Raw genomic sequence first — 18278 nt, 5'->3', positions numbered from 1 at the left:
GGGGGCCGGTGGTGGGCCCTCCCACACCTGAACTGTGCCCTTGCCGAATTAAAGTATCAAATCATGGAGGGGAAAAAGATTTGAATAAAAGAGAAGTTAACTAATAGAATTGTACTTACACATTAAGCCACCGGATGTCGCTGTCCTCCACAAAATGGGTTTTTAGAACAAAGGCGCAATCCTGTGTGTCTCAAGGACTAGGAAGGAGCTTCATTCTGAGATCGCAGCGACTTCGATAAAATTGAATGTAAGGAGTTCAGAGCCTGTGAGTCCTCCAGACCGCTGGCCGCTTCATGGATTTGTAAAACGGGGGAAAGGTACGTATAATGTTGGTCTTCAGACCCAGCGACCTGAGAACCGGGCGCCTGCTGCTTTCGCTTTTACTCCTCGCAGCCTGGGAAACGGGGCGCGGCCAGGTCCGCTACTCGGTCCCCGAGGAGGCCAAGCACGGCGCCTTCGTGGGCCGCGTCGCGCAGGACCTGGGGCTGGAGCTGGCGGAGCTGGTGCCGCGCCTGTTCCGCGTGGCGCCCAAGGGCCGCGGGGACCTTCTGGAGGTGAATCTGCAGAATGGCATTTTGTTCGTGAATTCTCGGATCGACCGCGAGGAGCTGTGCGGGCGCAGCGCGGAGTGCAGCATCCACCTGGAGGTGATCGTGGAGAGGCCGCTGCGGGTTTTCCACGTGGAGGTGGAGGTGACGGACATTAACGACAACCCGCCGGTGTTCTCCGTCTCAGAGCAAAAGCTCTCAATCGCGGAATCGCGACTGCTTGACTCTCGATTTCCACTAGAAGGCGCATCTGATGCGGATGTTGGACAAAACGCAATGCTTACGTACAGACTCAGTCCCAACGAGTTTTTCGTTCTTGATATTATAAACAAGAAAGACAAAGGCAAATTCCCGGTACTTGTTCTACGAAAACTGCTGGATCGTGAAGAAAATGCTCAGCTTTTGTTGTTATTAACGGCAACTGATGGAGGCAAACCTGAGCTTACTGGATCTGTTTCTCTGCTGATCCTGGTGTTGGATGCCAATGATAATGCCCCCGTATTTGACCAGTCTATTTATGAAGTGAAGATGTATGAAAATACACCGAACCAAACATTAGTAATATGGCTAAATGCTTCCGATGCGGATGAAGGAATAAACAAGGAATTGATGTACTCATTTAGCTCTTTGGTTACACCCAGCATAAGAAGGAAATTTCTAATGAACGAAAGGACAGGAGAAATAAGAGTAAATGACGCTATCGACTTTGAGGACAGTAACACTTACGAAATTCATGTAGATGTTACAGATAAAGGAAACCCACCTATGGCTGGTCACTGCACCGTGCTAGTCGAAATCCTGGATGAAAATGACAATTCACCGGAGGTGGTTGTCACTTCACTGTCTCTCCCGGTGCTAGAGGATGCTCAGGTGGGCACCGTCATCGCTTTGATCAGCGTGTCTGACCGTGACTCTGGCGCCAACGGGCAGGTGACCTGCACCCTGTCACCCCATGTTCCCTTCAAGGTGGTGTCCACCTTCAAGAATTACTATTCGCTGGTGCTGGACGGCGCCCTGGACCGCGAGAGCGTGGCGGACTATGCTGTGGTGGTGACCGCGCGGGACGGGGGCTCGCCTTCGCTGTCGGCCACAGCCAGCGTGTCCGTGGAGGTGGCCGACGTGAACGACAACGCGCCGGAGTTCGCGCAGCGCGAGTACACGGTGTTCGTGAAGGAGAACAACCCGCCCGGCTGCCACATCTTCACGGTGTCGGCGCGCGACCGGGACGCGCAGGAGAACGCGCTGGTGTCCTACTCGCTGGTGGAGCGGCGGGCGGGCGAGCGCGCGCTGTCGAGCTACGTGTCCGTGCACGCGGAGAGCGGCCGCGTGTACGCGCTGCAGCCCCTGGACCGCGAGGAGCTGGAGCTGCTGCAGTTCCAGGTGAGCGCGCGCGACGCGGGCGCGCCGCCTCTGGGCAGCACCGTGACGCTGCAGGTGTTCGTGCTGGACGAGAACGACCACGCGCCCGCGCTGCTGCCGCCCGGGGCCGGCGGCGGGGCGGGCGGGCCGAGCGAGCTGGTGTGGCGGTCGGTGGGCGCGGGCCAGGTGGTGGCGAAGGTGCGCGCGGTGGACGCGGACTCGGGCTACAACGCGTGGCTGTGTTACGAGCTGCAGGCGGCGGCGGGCGGCGCGCGCAGCCCGTTCCGCGTGGGGCTGTACACGGGCGAGATCAGCACGACGCGCGCCCTGGACGAGTCGGACGCGCCGCGCCAGCGCCTGCTGGTGCTGGTGAAGGACCACGGCGAGCCGGCGCTGGTGGCCACGGCCACGGTGCTGCTGTCGCTGGTGGACGGTGGCCAGGCGCCCAAGGCCTCTGTGTCGGTGTCTGCGGGCGCCGCGGGCTCGGAGGCGGCGCTGGTGGACGTGAACGTGTACCTGATCGTCGCCATCTGCGCGGTGTCCAGCCTGCTGGTGCTCACGCTGCTGCTGTACACGGCCGTGCGGTGCTCGGCGGCGCCGAGCGGGGCCGCGTGCGGGCCGGGGCAGCCCAGGCTGGTGTGCCCGGGCGCGGGGGGCAGCTGGTCGGCCTCGCAGCAGAGGCGGCCGCGGGTGTGCTCTGGGGAGGGCGCGCCCAAGACGGACCTCATGGCCTTCAGCCCCAGCCTTCCTTCGTGTCCAGTACCAAAGGTTGAAGATGAAGAACAACCTATTGGAGGGAACCCCTCTAGGAAGGTGGGTATTACTTTTAATTTTCATATTTTGTTTTGGGAATACTTTATTTCACCACTTTTCCTTTCATACACATGTCTTGGAATATCTTCATTCTTTGTATAGCATATTTCTAGAATACCTTAAATATATCTGGAAATACCTATTGTGACATAGTTTATTTTCAAAGTTTATTTTATATTTTGTCTGGTGTATTCTTTGCATGAACTTTTGCTTGATACGTCAATTTAAAAAATTTGCCATTTATCCTGAAATATTTATATATTTAATACAAATATTTAATGTGGTTGTAGGTTTTTAAAAGAAGCCTTTATGCCTTAGGCAGTTTTGCTCAGTGGTTAGATCGTGGCCCAGGGACTCAGTTCCAGCCAAGGGCAGTCCTGGCTGCAGGCTCTGCCCAGGTTGAGGCTCCCTCCGGAGGCAACCAGTGGATCTCTCTCTCTCTTTCCCCTCCACTCTCTCAGAAAAGTAATGGAAAAAATATCCTCGGTCAGGATTAAAAAATAACAATAAAAAATAAGCCATTATCTTTTTTTAATGTTACAGATGTAGGATTAATACTTTGATTCACAAGTTTACTTATTTTTCCAAATCTAAAGTTTAAAATGACCCTGTTACAGTCACAAAAAGAATGACCTAATCCATTTTCTTCATGGTAAAATTGTACTCTTTGCTCCCTAAGTAAAGAATGGATGTAGTGTAACATAACTTATAATGCATAATAGATCTTCAATATTCAATGTTCATACTTTATTCTTTATTTTTTAAAAATATATCTTTATTGATTTTAAAGAGAGGAAAGGAGAGGGAGAAAGAGAGAGGAGAAACATCAATGATGAGAGAGTCATTGATTGGCTGCCCCCTGCACACCCCTGACTGGGGCTCAAGCCCGCAACCCGGGCATGTGCCCTGACCAGGAATCGAACCCCGATCACCTGGATGCTAGGTTGATGCTCAACTGTTGAGCCACACAGGCTGAGCCATACTTTATTCTTAACATTCCAGTATGATGACTGGAAGTTCATTCATAAGAATGTTCCAATCTATAGAATTGTGTTTTAAGCTTTTAAAATGTTTTTATTTTATTTCGGTGTGGTGATACCTGTGTCAGCGTGTATTGCTTATTTTAGCAGCAGAAAAAGTTTCAGTTATTTATATAATTTTACACAGTAGCCTTTATCTTCTCATTCATCAGAATGAGGCGCTGCTGGTGATAGTCAAATATTAGCTCTTTCACTTTGAGAAAGAAGTCATGATTATGTTTACTGATGGAGAGCATTTGAAAATCACCTTTAATTTTAGGAGATTGAAAAGGATTACTTTCATCCAAATTAATATTAGAAGTTTGAAGAGAAAATGGAAGTATCTTCTTAGAATGTTTTCTACTGCTCTGATATCATACAGTGCTGGGTAATGTAGGCTTTGAAATGCTAAACAATTAAATGGCATGGTGGCCAACACTACCGTATTAATTACACCTTTCTGAAACCGGTTGTTACCCAGTATCTAGAATTTTATTTTAAAATTTTTATTAGTTTCAGTGTTACCAAATAGCAATGCAACTCATTTATATTCTTGACTGTGGTTTTTAGCAATTATTTTCTCCTTTCAGTATGCAGATTAAATTTTCCCTCTATGTGCCTCATAAATAGCTTCTAAAGAAAACCTGATATCTCTATTGAAGTTTAGGAACACAAAAAAGAATTGTGGCAAGACATTAAGAATGGCATTGCCTTCAATATTAATATTTTCCATGGCCAGTCTCCAACTTTTAGAGATTGTAGATGGTAAGCTATGCAGAGCATTTCAATTCGTGTATAGAATTCATCCTCATATACCTGCCCCCTCTCTCAGACCTTTACATCAGTGTGCCCTCTGCAGAAAAGCCGTGTCTAAAAGATAACTCCTGATGTGAGCTATTAATGGAACATAGAATTATGTATTTACCGATTTAGTGCTATTGATTTTATTTTGCCTTCTTCTGGACATGTTTCCTTTAAAAATACAAGTATTCATAAAATATTAACATAACAAGTTAGGATTTTTATCCAGCAGCATAAAAATCTTAAAGTCTATGGAGAAGGAAGTGCAGAAAGGAGAGGAAATGAGGAGATGGTTCAGAATGAGAAGCTGAGAGACAGCAAAGACAAATTTTCCTGATTCTAGTTTGATAGTGTCTTCCTCTGGCTCTATTATAGACATAACTATTCTTTAAAACTTTGTGAACATTTGTGAACAGTTTGTTTCTTCCATTCAATGAAGAATGATTGAATTTTCAGAATAAAAACGTAAGTTTTCTCAAATCAAGGAATGCTTTTAGCCCAGCCAGGCGTGGCTCAGCGGTTGAGCATAGACCTAGGATCCCAGGCGATCAGGGTTCGATTCCCAGTCAGGGCACATGCCTGGGTTGCGGGCTGCAGCCGATCAATGACTCTCATCATTGATGTTTCTCTCTCTCTCTCTCCCTCTCCCTTCCTCTCTCTGAAATCAATAAAGATATATTTTTTAAAAAAGGATTGCTTTTAACATTCTTGCCAAAAGAAATTAATTTCTTTTAAAACTATAGAATCTTATTTTTATAATCACGCTCAACTTGCTCTTTATTAGATGGTATTAAATGAAGTTAATCAGGAATACTCTTTAGCTCTGGTGGCATAGGATTTTTGATAGTCTGTTTCAAGATGAGTAATGAACCCTTAGCTTTATTGACATACTATAGTTACTTAGCTATATGATGGCCTTGGAATTTGGGGCTTTAAAAACTATCTTTAATAAATTCTTAATTTATGAAGTAACCCTTTAAACCAAAAGTGGAACAGTCCTTCAGCATGGAGTCATTCCCAAGGGACTAAATTACTTCAATCAGCAAACAAGGTTTATTTCTTAGTCATGCCATTTTCTGAATTTAGTCCCTGTCATGTGCTATAGTTTTTCTTGCTCTTCTTTAGGCCAATATGTTGGTCTTGAATTTATGGTTTCCATGATTTAAAAAAGAATTAGAAATAGTTTGAATTATAAGTCTTTGACATAGATTCACTGACTCAGCATTTTAAAAAGTGTTTCGAATGAAGACTGTACTTTTACATAAAACCTTAGATTCCCTTGGGTATCCACTTACAATTTTTTTTTAGTAGAAAAATTTGGGATTTTCCCAATGGCTGCCATCTTAGCATAAGGATTTCAAATATTGGGTAGTGGTTCCTTAACAGCCTTGAGAAGAAGTAAAACATTTTTCTTTTTAAAAAGACAACAGTGATAAACTTTACTGCAATTGATAACCATTATGAAAATCTCAATATATATTTTTTTGTATTTGAGATGAAAACAGGAAATTAAAATTGAATGAATGAATGAGACTCAATACCCTTTATATCATAGTCTCCTTAAGCCAGTTCTGGAATAATATGGGTATAAAGAAACAGACAAATATAACATGAATTACTGATGCAGTGGTGTGTGTGTGTGTGTGTGTGTGTGTGTTTATTAGCAAGAGGTTATCTTTAAAAGTAGCAATGGGTGTCATGCAAATTGTCCTTCAGGCTGGAAGCAACAACATTCATCCATAGCAGACACAGGAATTGGAAAAAAGGTTTAAAATGAGACAAAGTTAAGTATACTTTGTGTTTCCAGAAGCCAGTACTTTTGGTAAATTCATTAACATGAAAGCAATTAAATCTTTGGATCAACTGATGAGTAGCTTATATATTTAGTACTGATTTGAAATGCCATTATGTTAAAGAGGTAACTTAGAGAACTTGCATCTTGAGTTATCCTCTACACAACTGGACTAAATGTTTAGAATAATTTAACATGGTGTAAGGGTTAAGCATTGGAAAATTAAAAAATATTAGCAATGGAGTAAAATTAATAAGAAACCATTCCAAAATGATCACTTCTAAAAGTCTAAAACAACAGTATCGCCAGTAACCTACAACATGGAGTTTTCACCTTCATGTACTTGATAATGTGATTGCGCGGTAGTACATTCTCCTAGATGTCTCTATGCAGGGGAAAACTTTTTGGAATTCTAATTTGTAAGACAAAACCACCTTGAGTTAGTGGTCACACACAAGGAATATATAAAAAATTAAAGGCCCACAAAGAAAAACATGAACCAATACGAAGGAATCGAGGAAGAAGCAATTAAGTCAAGGAAATACTAGTATAAATGCAGATGTTCTTCCATCGTGAGCCACGGGGTGTCGCTGTTCTCCAAGGAGAGGATTGTTTTAACAAAGAAAATTACGATGACTCCCAGAATCAGAAAGATTCTCCACCGTTCCGGAGCTTTAAAGACTATAAACACACCCATACTGTTAAGATCACCTGGGATCTCAGGAACGAAGACTCAAAAGAAAGATCGCAAAAGGACTACACCTTTCTACGCATGAAATTTTGATTTACTAACCGGGATCCAGGCATGGTGTTAGCTTCAGGATCAGGCGACGAGGGAGCCCGGCGCCTGCTGCTCTCGCTTCTGCTCCTCGCAGCCTGGGAAACGGGGAGCGGCCAGGTCCGCTACTCGGTCCCCGAGGAGGCCAAGCACGGCGCCTTCGTGGGCCGCATCGCGCAGGACCTGGGGCTGGAGCTGGCGGAGCTGGTGCCGCGCCTGTTCCGCGTGGCGTCCAAGGGCCGCGGGGACCTTCTGGAGGTGAATCTGCAGAATGGCATTTTGTTCGTGAATTCTCGGATCGACCGCGAGGAGCTGTGCGGGCGGAGCGCGGAGTGCAGCATCCACCTGGAGGTGATCGTGGAGAGGCCGCTGCGGGTTTTCCACGTGGAGGTGGAGGTGACGGACATTAACGACAACCCGCCGGTGTTCCCAGCGACACAAAGAAATCTGTTTATTTCCGAAAGTAGGGCTCTTGACTCTCACTTTTCACTAGAGGGCGCCTCCGATGCAGATATTGGCGTCAACGCTCTGCTCACCTACACACTGAGCTCCAACGAGTATTTCTCTCTGGACGTACCGACCAGCGACGACCAGGTAAAACCTCTTCAGCTGGTACTAAAAAAACTTTTAGACAGAGAAGTCGCTTCGGAGCTTCTCTTGGTGCTTAAAGCAACAGATGCGGGCAAACCTGAGCTGACAAGTACTGTGGAGTTGCAGATCACAGTGCTGGATGCAAATGACAACGCCCCAGTGTTTGACCAAGCAGTCCAACGTGTAAAATTACTGGAAAATGCAGAGAATGGTACACTGGTCATTAAACTTAACGCCTCGGATTTGGACGAGGGTTCAAATAGCCATATTCTTTATTCCTTTGCAACTGGTGTCTCCTCTCATACAGAAGCAACTTTTTGCATAGATTCAGCCAGTGGAGAAATAAAAGTATATGGAAAAATAGATTTTGAAGAAACTAAATTATGGAAGCTTCAAATAGAAGCTGTTGATAAAGGAAATCCCCCAATGTTTGGTCACTGCACAATCTTGGTAGAAGTCTTGGACATCAATGATAATGCTCCGGAGTTGCTAGTGACTTCGCTGTCGCTTTCCGTTCCCGAGGATGCTCCACTGGGGACCGTCATCGCCTTGATCAGTGTAACCGACCGTGATGCTGGTGTCAACGGGAAAGTGACCTGCTCACTAGCACCCCAAGTTCCCTTCAAGCTGGTGTCCACCTTCAAGAATTACTATTCGCTGGTGCTGGACGGCGCCCTGGACCGCGAGAGCGTGGCGGACTATGCTGTGGTGGTGACCGCGCGGGACGGGGGCTCGCCTTCGCTGTCGGCCACAGCCAGCGTGTCCGTGGAGGTGGCCGACGTGAACGACAACGCGCCGGAGTTCGCGCAGCGCGAGTACACGGTGTTCGTGAAGGAGAACAACCCGCCCGGCTGCCACATCTTCACGGTGTCGGCGCGCGACCGGGACGCGCAGGAGAACGCGCTGGTGTCCTACTCGCTGGTGGAGCGGCGGGCGGGCGAGCGCGCGCTGTCGAGCTACGTGTCCGTGCACGCGGAGAGCGGCCGCGTGTACGCGCTGCAGCCCCTGGACCGCGAGGAGCTGGAGCTGCTGCAGTTCCAGGTGAGCGCGCGCGACGCGGGCGCGCCGCCTCTGGGCAGCACCGTGACGCTGCAGGTGTTCGTGCTGGACGAGAACGACCACGCGCCCGCGCTGCTGCCGCCCGGGGCTGGCGGCGGGGCGGGCGGGCCGAGCGAGCTGGTGTGGCGGTCGGTGGGCGCGGGCCAGGTGGTGGCGAAGGTGCGCGCGGTGGACGCGGACTCGGGCTACAACGCGTGGCTGTGTTACGAGCTGCAGGCGGCGGCGGGCGGCGCGCGCAGCCCGTTCCGCGTGGGGCTGTACACGGGCGAGATCAGCACGACGCGCGCCCTGGACGAGTCGGACGCGCCGCGCCAGCGCCTGCTGGTGCTGGTGAAGGACCACGGCGAGCCGGCGCTGGTGGCCACAGCCACGGTGCTGCTGTCGCTGGTGGACGGCGGCCAGGCGCCCAAGGCCTCTGTGTCGGTGTCTGCGGGCGCCGCGGGCCCCGAGGCGGCGCTGGTGGACGTGAACGTGTACCTGATCGTCGCCATCTGCGCGGTGTCCAGCCTGCTGGTGCTCACGCTGCTGCTGTACACGGCCGTGCGGTGCTCGGCGGCGCCGAGCGGGGCCGCGTGCGGGCCGGGGCAGCCCAGGCTGGTGTGCCCGGGCGCGGGGGGCAGCTGGTCGGCCTCGCAGCAGAGGCGGCCGCGGGTGTGCTCTGGGGAGGGCGCGCCCAAGACGGACCTCATGGCCTTCAGCCCCAGTGTACCGCCTGGTTCTTCAGGGGATGGTGGAGAAGAACAGATTTGCGGGAATGTAAGTACAGTAATTCTGGGATATATTTCATGCCTGTTAATGTCAATCACATAGTAGTTCACCAACATGTTACTGTAAAGTTTATTTGTTTTGGCCTTTCTGGTGCGGTGACTTATTTTAAGGCATACTAAAGTCCAACCATTTTTATTTCTTTTTACCAAGAGTCTTGGTGGACACACTAAGAATATTAGTTGGTAGAAATAATAATAGTAGTAATAGCAGTAAAGAAATAGATGGCTAAAGCTTCCTGTAAATGCATAAATTTAAGTCAGGAAGGAGGCTTGGGTCACTGATGAGAAATGGAGGGTGTGGGCAAGGCTCCAATCTTCAGCTTCTCAATATTGCAGCAAGTTCCTTCTTCCCATCCATTTTCTTATGCTAAATGGTGTCCTGCACTCATTATGTTTATGGGCTCAGAGTTACCATATTAACGCACAACTTCGTATTTAGTTAATTTGAATTCACACATGTTTAAATTCTTACCTTCCTATAATCCACAAGTTCACCTATTACTAATAGGCATGGGCTGGTGAGGTGGCCTCATTTTATAAACCATTTTGTTTCTTTATAATCAATGGCATGCTTCTTTTGAGTTAGTGGGTGGAGTTTCTCTTTGACTTTGGGGGTGATTTTACTTCCCTTTGTCTTTAATCCCCCCTTATTTCAAGCTCATTTTCTTCGTAGTCTTCAGTTGCTTTAGATAGATAATTTATTCTTTATTTCCTAATATAAGGTCTGTTTGCTCATTGCCTGTTGAATCCATTGCCGTTTTCCTTCAGATTAATTTATTGAGTTCCTCTACTTTATTTGGAAGATTTTTCTGAGCATTGATTATACTTATATTTCTTCCATTCATGGTACCTGCCATGAAGCTGTGTGGAAATATCTTAGGGTAGGAAAAGTTGTACTTCTTTGTGCTCTGAGTTTAAGAGAGTCTTCCCATGTGTGGGCAATTGTGATGCTGGTGCCTGTTTCCACCAAGCCACTTGGTCTTCAAAATAATATTGCTTTAAATAACTTAAGCATAACAATTGTGGAACTTCCATTTGACACTTGGCACTAGTTCTTGACAATGGTGTTGTTGATTGCATTTCAGAATTTAACATTGTATACTTTAGATACATTTGATGCAAACGCTTTTTTGGTCCCAAAGCTATATTCATGTGAATTGTCTATAAAAAAGACAACAGATAACTTTTATTTAGAAGTGTAAGGGTGTGAATCAAATAAAGTGGAAGGTATTTTTTGTTCTTTTTGACTCCAGTATACAAATCAGAGACGTTTAATTGGATTGTTGGAGAAATAAATTATACATGTTAATTTACCTGTGGGAGGAGAACCATGTTACAGTAGGTAGGGTGAAGTTAATAGGAGTTCGGAGAAGGCATTAGTGGTCATTTTTTTGCCTAAAATGTAGGACGATTTCCATGAAGATGAACTCTAGGAAATCTTCAGAAAAGGAAAAACCTGGCCCTAGTTATTGTACTGGAATTGTCTTTATCCTTAGCTATAGAACAGAGCAAGAGCAGACATTGGTCACTAACTATAATAAACCGCTATGATTTGAGCTATTTCTACTTGTTAGACATGGTGTCAATGTGAAGGGCTTACAATACATAATTTAATTTAATTCTTATAACAACGTTTAAATTGCATGTGACTATTCAAATTTTAAAGATGATCTAAGAGATGGTGTGATATCTGTCTTGTCCACTGCCATCCAGCTAGTATATGATAAATATATTCAAATGCATATCTTTTAGATTCCAGAACCATTCTTTTATTCACTGTAGATCTTTCTGCAGTAAATTTTTCTCTGATCAGGCATAGTTCTGGCTAGGAAAATCACAACTATGTACAGGTGAATCCTCCTCTGTTTTCCTAAGGAAAAAACCTTCATGATTATCTTCAAGATTAATTTTGTGCAATGCCATAGGAATTAAGATGCTTATGTTGTTAAGTGACTTTTTCCTCTTAGGAGGTCATGATCATCGTTATCATTTGTGTTAATCAATCACACATTAAAATAGGCATTTACATTGTGCAACTGGTAAATAATTAAGAGTTGTCTTAAAAGGACTATCAATCAATTGTTCGGAAGTGATATGAATAAGAAGAATCATTTAGTGTATCAGAAAAATCAGAAGACTGCTTTGCATTGTTCTTGCAGAACACCAAAGACAAATGACACATATAAAAATGACCTCGTCCTTTTAACACTGTGAGTTTGGATAATGTTTTGGACAAATATAAGTGGTGATATGATTATTTCTAGGATCCAGAACATCAACAAGGATTCAATAAGTGTTCCCAAAATTACACACTTCAATACAACTTTAATGGTATATATATTCTCCATGGAAATCTTTGAATGTATTTAGGTCTTTCAAGATTCAGTCTTATTTGGTCTTATTGTTGTCTGAGAGATTTGTGCCAACTGAACAAATACCCTGTGATCAAATAACTGTATATACTTGAATAAGCCATGATAGGGCAGAGTGAACATCACTGAGTATATCCTATAATTTTGTTACTACAACGTTGAATAGTACTTCTAATCTATTGATTTTGAATAACCTCCTGAGTTTCCAAGAATGACTTCAAGATTTATTTCTCTATGTTTTCAATAAGTAATAGTACTAGACATATCTTGAAATATTAATGGATGATGAGGACTAGTAGAACATTAAACCATGCACTCTAACATGACTAGCAGGGCATTCAGTTGGAACTTAAGGCTAACCAGATTGGTTTAGTAAGGGTCAGGCACAAAGTTCCTCAGTCTTTTCAATGATTTTACAAAATCAATTTATCAATGATATGGATGTGGCTTTTTTTCTTTTCTAAATCCTCACCCGAGGATGCCATTGCTTTTTTAGATAGAGTGGAAGGGAGGGAGAAGGAGAGAGAGATGTTGATTGGTTGCATCCCTCACACGCCCTGATCTCGGGCCAGGAACAGACCTGCAACCCTTCCTCTTGACCAGGAATTGAGCCAGAGACCCTTTGGTGAGTGGGCTGACTGAGCTCTAACCACTGAGCGAAACTGGCCAGGGCTGATGTGGCTTTCTTGGCATTAGCTGGCTGCCAGATCTCAGGCCCACCCCAAAAGGTGTGTTCCAAACTAGCATGATCTCTTCTAAAGGGGCTGGTTGAGATGGTGATAGCGAAAATAACACAGCCAAAATGCAGAAGATGAATCATTGGTTCATACAACATATAAAACTCTTCTATTACTTGGTATTTGTCCAGTGTCACTTCATATGCTCTCAAAACACCACATTACTGGAAAGTAATTCTTAAGTAACCAACACCTGGTTAATTAGACATGTAATATCATAATTGCCCATGGGTAAACTTTCTCATGTCCATCTATCTACCTTTGAAGACTCCAAATTGCATATCATATCTCAGTCCCAGTTTCCATAGTGAAGTGGTTGAAGATCTGCTGCTTCTTTTCTCCAGAACAAATCTGACAAGCTTCAAATATCATGTTAAATCTACTGTTATCTAGTGTAATGTTATCTTTGGATTAGGGGCCCATATGACTGATTGTTTTACAGATGTATAACATAATTCAATGTCATAAAAGGTGAGGAGCCCTGACCAGTGTGGCTAAGTGGTTAGAGATCAGTAGGCTTATTCACTGAAGGCTCTTGGGTTTGATTCTGGGTCAAGGGCAGGTACTTGGGTTGCAGGTTCCATCCCCTTGTGGGAGGCAACCAATCAATGTGTCTCACACCAATGTTTCTCTCTCTCTTCCATCTCCCTCCCTCCCTCCCTCCCTCCCTCCCTCCCTCCCTCCCTCCCTCCCTCCCTCCCCTCTCTCTAAAAATCAATAGAAAAATATCCTCAGGTGAGGATTAGCGAAAGAAAAACAAAAGATGATGAGCCTGCTTTAATAGGTTTTAAAGAAAGAATTTGCATTACTTTAATAAGAGTTCCAGCAGAATGATAATATCAGGAAAAGCGTAAATTTGAAAAAAGTGGAACAAGATCTGAAATTAGAAATAGAATACAGGGTGGGGCAAAAGTAGCTTTACATCTGTTAAGTATGCAAAACACAGAGTTTATTCTTATATTATTTATTAATTGTTATATTATTTTTTATACAAACAGCTGTAAACCTGCTTTTGCCTCACCCTGTATTTATCCACATGTGTGTATATTCAAGGAAAATAAAAATATTAGCACATAAATTAATATACTAGTGATTTTTTTCTTATGTCATTGCAATATTTTTAGATTGGAGATGAACCGTCTAAACTATACAACAAAATGCTCAAGCTAGAGTGATATATTCTGAGTCACTTTCTACTCTTCTACTTCCATTTTATGCTCTTCCCCCACCCTTATGTCCCAAGGCTATGTGAAAACAAAGGACATGTATCTAAATTACAACTTCAGGCAATAAAAACTCACATCAGTTATTTCCATTTTCTACTTAGTACTTTATGAAATTGAATTTCTACAAACACTGAAGTCATTTGCCATTTGGTTAGATTGTTTGATTGTTCATTATTTTTTTTTAGTGCACTATGAGGCATATAAAGGAGATACAATTAGAAATCATTTCTCTTGTTTTGGATAAACTTATCGTCTTAAACCAAAAGTTCTTTTAACAAGAAGCAGGTCATCTATTCTCATGAATATATCTTGACTAGATATACAAAAACCAATGTAGATGACTTGGAAATACCAATATGGTATAGACATTTCCACGGTGATTTTTATTTCATTGAATGATAATGAAATTCATTGTAGAGTTGAAAGATGACTTTTGTCATATCATTGATACCATTACACTAATTGTCATTTTGATACCTCATATTATACTGTGAGCAATGCAACTTACATGAGAATTAAAAATTTACATGAAATACAAATTTAATTTACATCAACATACTTTTACCTTGTGAAATCTATGTTTTAAACTACCAAATTTGAAAATATATTTTTGGTTTTCTTATTGCTCTTCAATGGATATAAAGGTGTTTATAGTAAGATCACAATTTAATGTAAATAATAAAGAATCAGAACTAAGGAAAATGTGAGTAGGCGAGTGCACGTAGGTGGGAATACAATATGCAGGATTTAAAGACTAAATAGTTGTTATTAAAACTTTAATTTCATCCTGAGTCTCCTAGCAGTGAAAGTAACAAGGAAGACTAGAAGAAAAACAGTTTAAATTTGATAATATTTTTATATAAGGAAAAATATCTATAGGAAGTGTTTAACCATAGTTTTCCATAAAATTACACCTAGAATTGGTTTCTTTGTATATATGTAGATAAGTAAAAGAATCATTTTATAACTCAAAATCAAACATAGGAACAAAAATTTAAATTTGATGTTAGTCAAGACTAGAATGCCGTTTCCCATATGTCATCAATTTTAATATGATTTAAAATCTGAATATTCCATAAATAAGCACTTTGAAAATAATACCTTGGAGTTAAAATAGCATGAAACATGGAAAATTAGTAATTTTTTCTCTTTAAGTAAAATTCTGAGGTATTGGATGCAGTGTACCGTACTCACAATTTCAGGCACAAGGTGTCGCTCTTTACTTGGTGGAAATAGCTCATTGGAGGGCTGGTCTGACTATCCAGAAACTCCCCATCCGAAACGACTCCATCATGCCGGTCGCTACTGTTAACCGATCCTTTGAAACGTCTCAAAAATCCAGCGAGATTTAAAACCCGAAACTGGAGTCTCTGGTACTGTAAGTGTGAAGAACCTTATTTTGCAAGTAAATGTCGTATGCAATGTTTGGGCATCAAGGAGGGGGACTGGGCACTCAGCAACTGCTCCTGTCGCTTCTGCTCTTCTCGCTCTGGGAGGCTGGGATCAGCCAGGTGCGCTACTCGGTCCCCGAGGAGGCCAAGCACGGCGCCTTCGTGGGCCGCATCGCGCAGGACCTGGGGCTGGAGCTGGCGGAGCTGGTGCCGCGCCTGTTCCGCGTGGCGCCCAAGGGCCGCGGGGACCTTCTGGAGGTGAATCTGCAGAATGGCATTTTGTTCGTGAATTCTCGGATCGACCGCGAGGAGCTGTGCGGGCGCAGCGCGGAGTGCAGCATCCACCTGGAGGTGATCGTGGAGAGGCCGCTGCGGGTTTTCCACGTGGAGGTGGAGGTGACGGACATTAACGACAACCCACCTGTGTTCTCGCTCAGAGAACAAAAGCTGCTGATTTCGGAATCTAAGCAGCCTGACTCCCACTTTCCTCTAGAGGGCGCCTCGGATGCGGATACAGGAGAGAACGCTCTATTGACTTACAGACTAAGTCAAAATGAGTATTTTTCTTTAGAATTACCAACAAATAATAAGCAAACCAATAGACTGTCACTTACATTAAAGAAGTCTCTAGACAGGGAGAAAACTCCGGAAGTTACTTTGCTCCTGACGGCTACAGACGGGGGGAAACCAGAGCTAACTGGCACAGTCCAGCTTTTGGTCTGCGTCTTGGATATTAACGACAATGATCCGGAATTTGAGCAATCAGAATACAAGGTGAGATTAATGGAAAACGCAGCTAAAGAAACGTTTGTGATAAAGGTGAACGCTACAGATAGAGATGAAGGAGTCAATGGGGAGGTGACATACTCGATCTTGTCCGTTAAGCCCAATGGAAAGCCCGTATTTACGATAGATAAAAATAATGGAGAGATGAGGGTCAATGGAACTTTAGATTATGAAGAAAACAAGTTTTATGAAATTGAAGTACAGGCCACAGATAAGGGAAATCCCCCGATGGCAGGTCACTGTACAGTCTGGGTAGAAATCTTAGATGCTAATGATAACGCCCCTGAAGTCACCGTGACTTCCCTGTCTCTCCCAGTACCAGAGGACACTCAGCCTAGCACCGTCATTGCGTTAATTAGTGTATCCGACCGCGACTCTGGTGTCAACGGACAGGTGATCTGTTCTCTAACTCCCGAAGTTCCCTTCAAGATCATGTCCACGTTCAAGAACTATTATTCGCTGGTGCTGGACAGCGCCCTGGACCGCGAGAAGGTGGCGAACTACGAGCTGGTGGTGACAGCCCGGGACAGGGGCTCGCCTTCACTGTCGGCCACAGCCAGCGTGTCCGTGGAGGTGGCCGACGTGAACGACAACGCGCCGGAGTTCCCGCAGCGCGAGTACACGGTGTTCGTGAAGGAGAACAACCCGCCCGGCTGCCACATCTTCACGGTGTCGGCGCGCGACCGGGACGCGCAGGAGAACGCGCTGGTGTCCTACTCGCTGGTGGAGCGGCGGGCGGGCGAGCGCGCGCTGTCGAGCTACGTGTCCGTGCACGCGGAGAGCGGCCGCGTGTACGCGCTGCAGCCCCTGGACCGCGAGGAGCTGGAGCTGCTGCAGTTCCAGGTGAGCGCGCGCGACGCGGGCGCGCCGCCTCTGGGCAGCACCGTGACGCTGCAGGTGTTCGTGCTGGACGAGAACGACCACGCGCCCGCGCTGCTGCCGCCCGGGGCTGGCGGCGGGGCGGGCGGGCCGAGCGAGCTGGTGTGGCGGTCGGTGGGCGCGGGCCAGGTGGTGGCGAAGGTGCGCGCGGTGGACGCGGACTCGGGCTACAACGCGTGGCTGTGTTACGAGCTGCAGGCGGCGGCGGGCGGCGCGCGCAGCCCGTTCCGCGTGGGGCTGTACACGGGCGAGATCAGCACGACGCGCGCCCTGGACGAGTCGGACGCGCCGCGCCAGCGCCTGCTGGTGCTGGTGAAGGACCACGGCGAGCCGGCGCTGGTGGCCACGGCCACGGTGCTGCTGTCGCTGGTGGACGGCGGCCAGGCGCCCAAGGCCTCTGTGTCGGTGTCTGCGGGCGCCGCGGGCTCGGAGGCGGCGCTGGTGGACGTGAACGTGTACCTGATCGTCGCCATCTGCGCGGTGTCCAGCCTGCTGGTGCTCACGCTGCTGCTGTACACGGCCGTGCGGTGCTCGGCGGCGCCGAGCGGGGCCGCGTGCGGGCCGGGGCAGCCCAGGCTGGTGTGCCCGGGCGCGGGGGGCAGCTGGTCGGCCTCGCAGCAGAGGCGGCCGCGGGTGTGCTCTGGGGAGGGCGCGCCCAAGACGGACCTCATGGCCTTCAGCCCCAGCCTCCCTCCGAGTCTGGATAAAGATGGAGTGGAAAGGCAGGAGGCAGGATCAAATCCTCTTGAGCACGTGAGTTCTATAGATTCTCTCTATTCTGAAGTCTAAGTTAAAGTTTTAGAAATCTAATTTATTTCATTGAAAATTTTAATGAATGTTGTGTATTTTGAGTATTCTTTTAAAGAACAATGATAGTGAAATGCCACATGATACATAGAATTAAAAAAATCAAGTTCACTTAAAAAATTTTAAATTGATTTTTAGAGAGAGGAAGGTGGATGGGGAGAAGGGGGGGAGACATGGGTTAGTTGCCTTAGGCACCCGCCCAACCAGGGATGGAACCGGAAACCTGGGTATGTGCGGTGACCTGGATCAAACCCACCACCTTTTGGTGCCCAGGACGATGCTCCAACCAACTGAGCCACACCAGCCAGGCAATACAATTCGATCATACGAAGAATCCCATTTTTGTAGCCAGTAAATGTCCCATTTTTCCTAATGTTTTGTTAGAAAATGCAAGCTTGACTTTCCCATGATCACTTCATTAGAAATATTTCTAATTATCACCGATATACTCAGGTCACTTTATTTTATCTCTAATCCTTATTAATGTAGATGATCACTATGGATTCTCATTTTCTTTGTCTTTTAACAGCCTTTTGCCTTGATATTTTTATAT

General features: G+C 45.8%; 3 protein-coding genes across 3 annotated transcripts; all 3 read left to right on the top strand.

The window, feature by feature from the left end:
* Nucleotides 1–215: 215 nt before the first annotated feature.
* Nucleotides 216–7116, top strand: LOC107545779 (protocadherin alpha-10-like). Its single transcript, XM_087815884.1, has 2 exons — nt 216–2720; nt 6976–7116. Exons 1-2 carry the CDS (start codon nt 327–329, stop codon nt 7114–7116), a joined length of 2535 nt encoding a protein of 844 aa, XP_087672010.1. The 5' UTR covers nt 216–326.
* LOC148093196 (protocadherin alpha-10-like) lies at nt 7023–15214 on the top strand. The gene is made up of 2 exons (XM_087815883.1): nt 7023–9516; nt 15065–15214. Exons 1-2 carry the CDS (start codon nt 7138–7140, stop codon nt 15212–15214), a joined length of 2529 nt encoding a protein of 842 aa, XP_087672009.1. The 5' UTR covers nt 7023–7137.
* Nucleotides 15215–15276: 62 nt separating this feature from the next.
* On the top strand, nt 15277–17730 carry LOC107531494 (protocadherin alpha-11-like). Its single transcript, XM_087816323.1, has one exon. The coding sequence runs from the start codon at nt 15284–15286 to the stop codon at nt 17705–17707; it is 2424 nt and encodes an 807-aa protein (XP_087672449.1). The 5' UTR covers nt 15277–15283; the 3' UTR covers nt 17708–17730.
* Nucleotides 17731–18278: the final 548 nt, after the last annotated feature.

This window comes from Miniopterus natalensis, chromosome 4 (genome assembly GCF_054644295.1).
Source record: "Miniopterus natalensis isolate mMinNat1 chromosome 4, mMinNat1.hap1, whole genome shotgun sequence".
In the NCBI taxonomy this organism is placed as follows: domain Eukaryota; kingdom Metazoa; phylum Chordata; class Mammalia; order Chiroptera; family Miniopteridae; genus Miniopterus; species Miniopterus natalensis.
The sequence above is the reverse complement of the archived record's forward strand: the minus strand, read 5'-3'. Positions and strand labels throughout refer to the sequence as shown.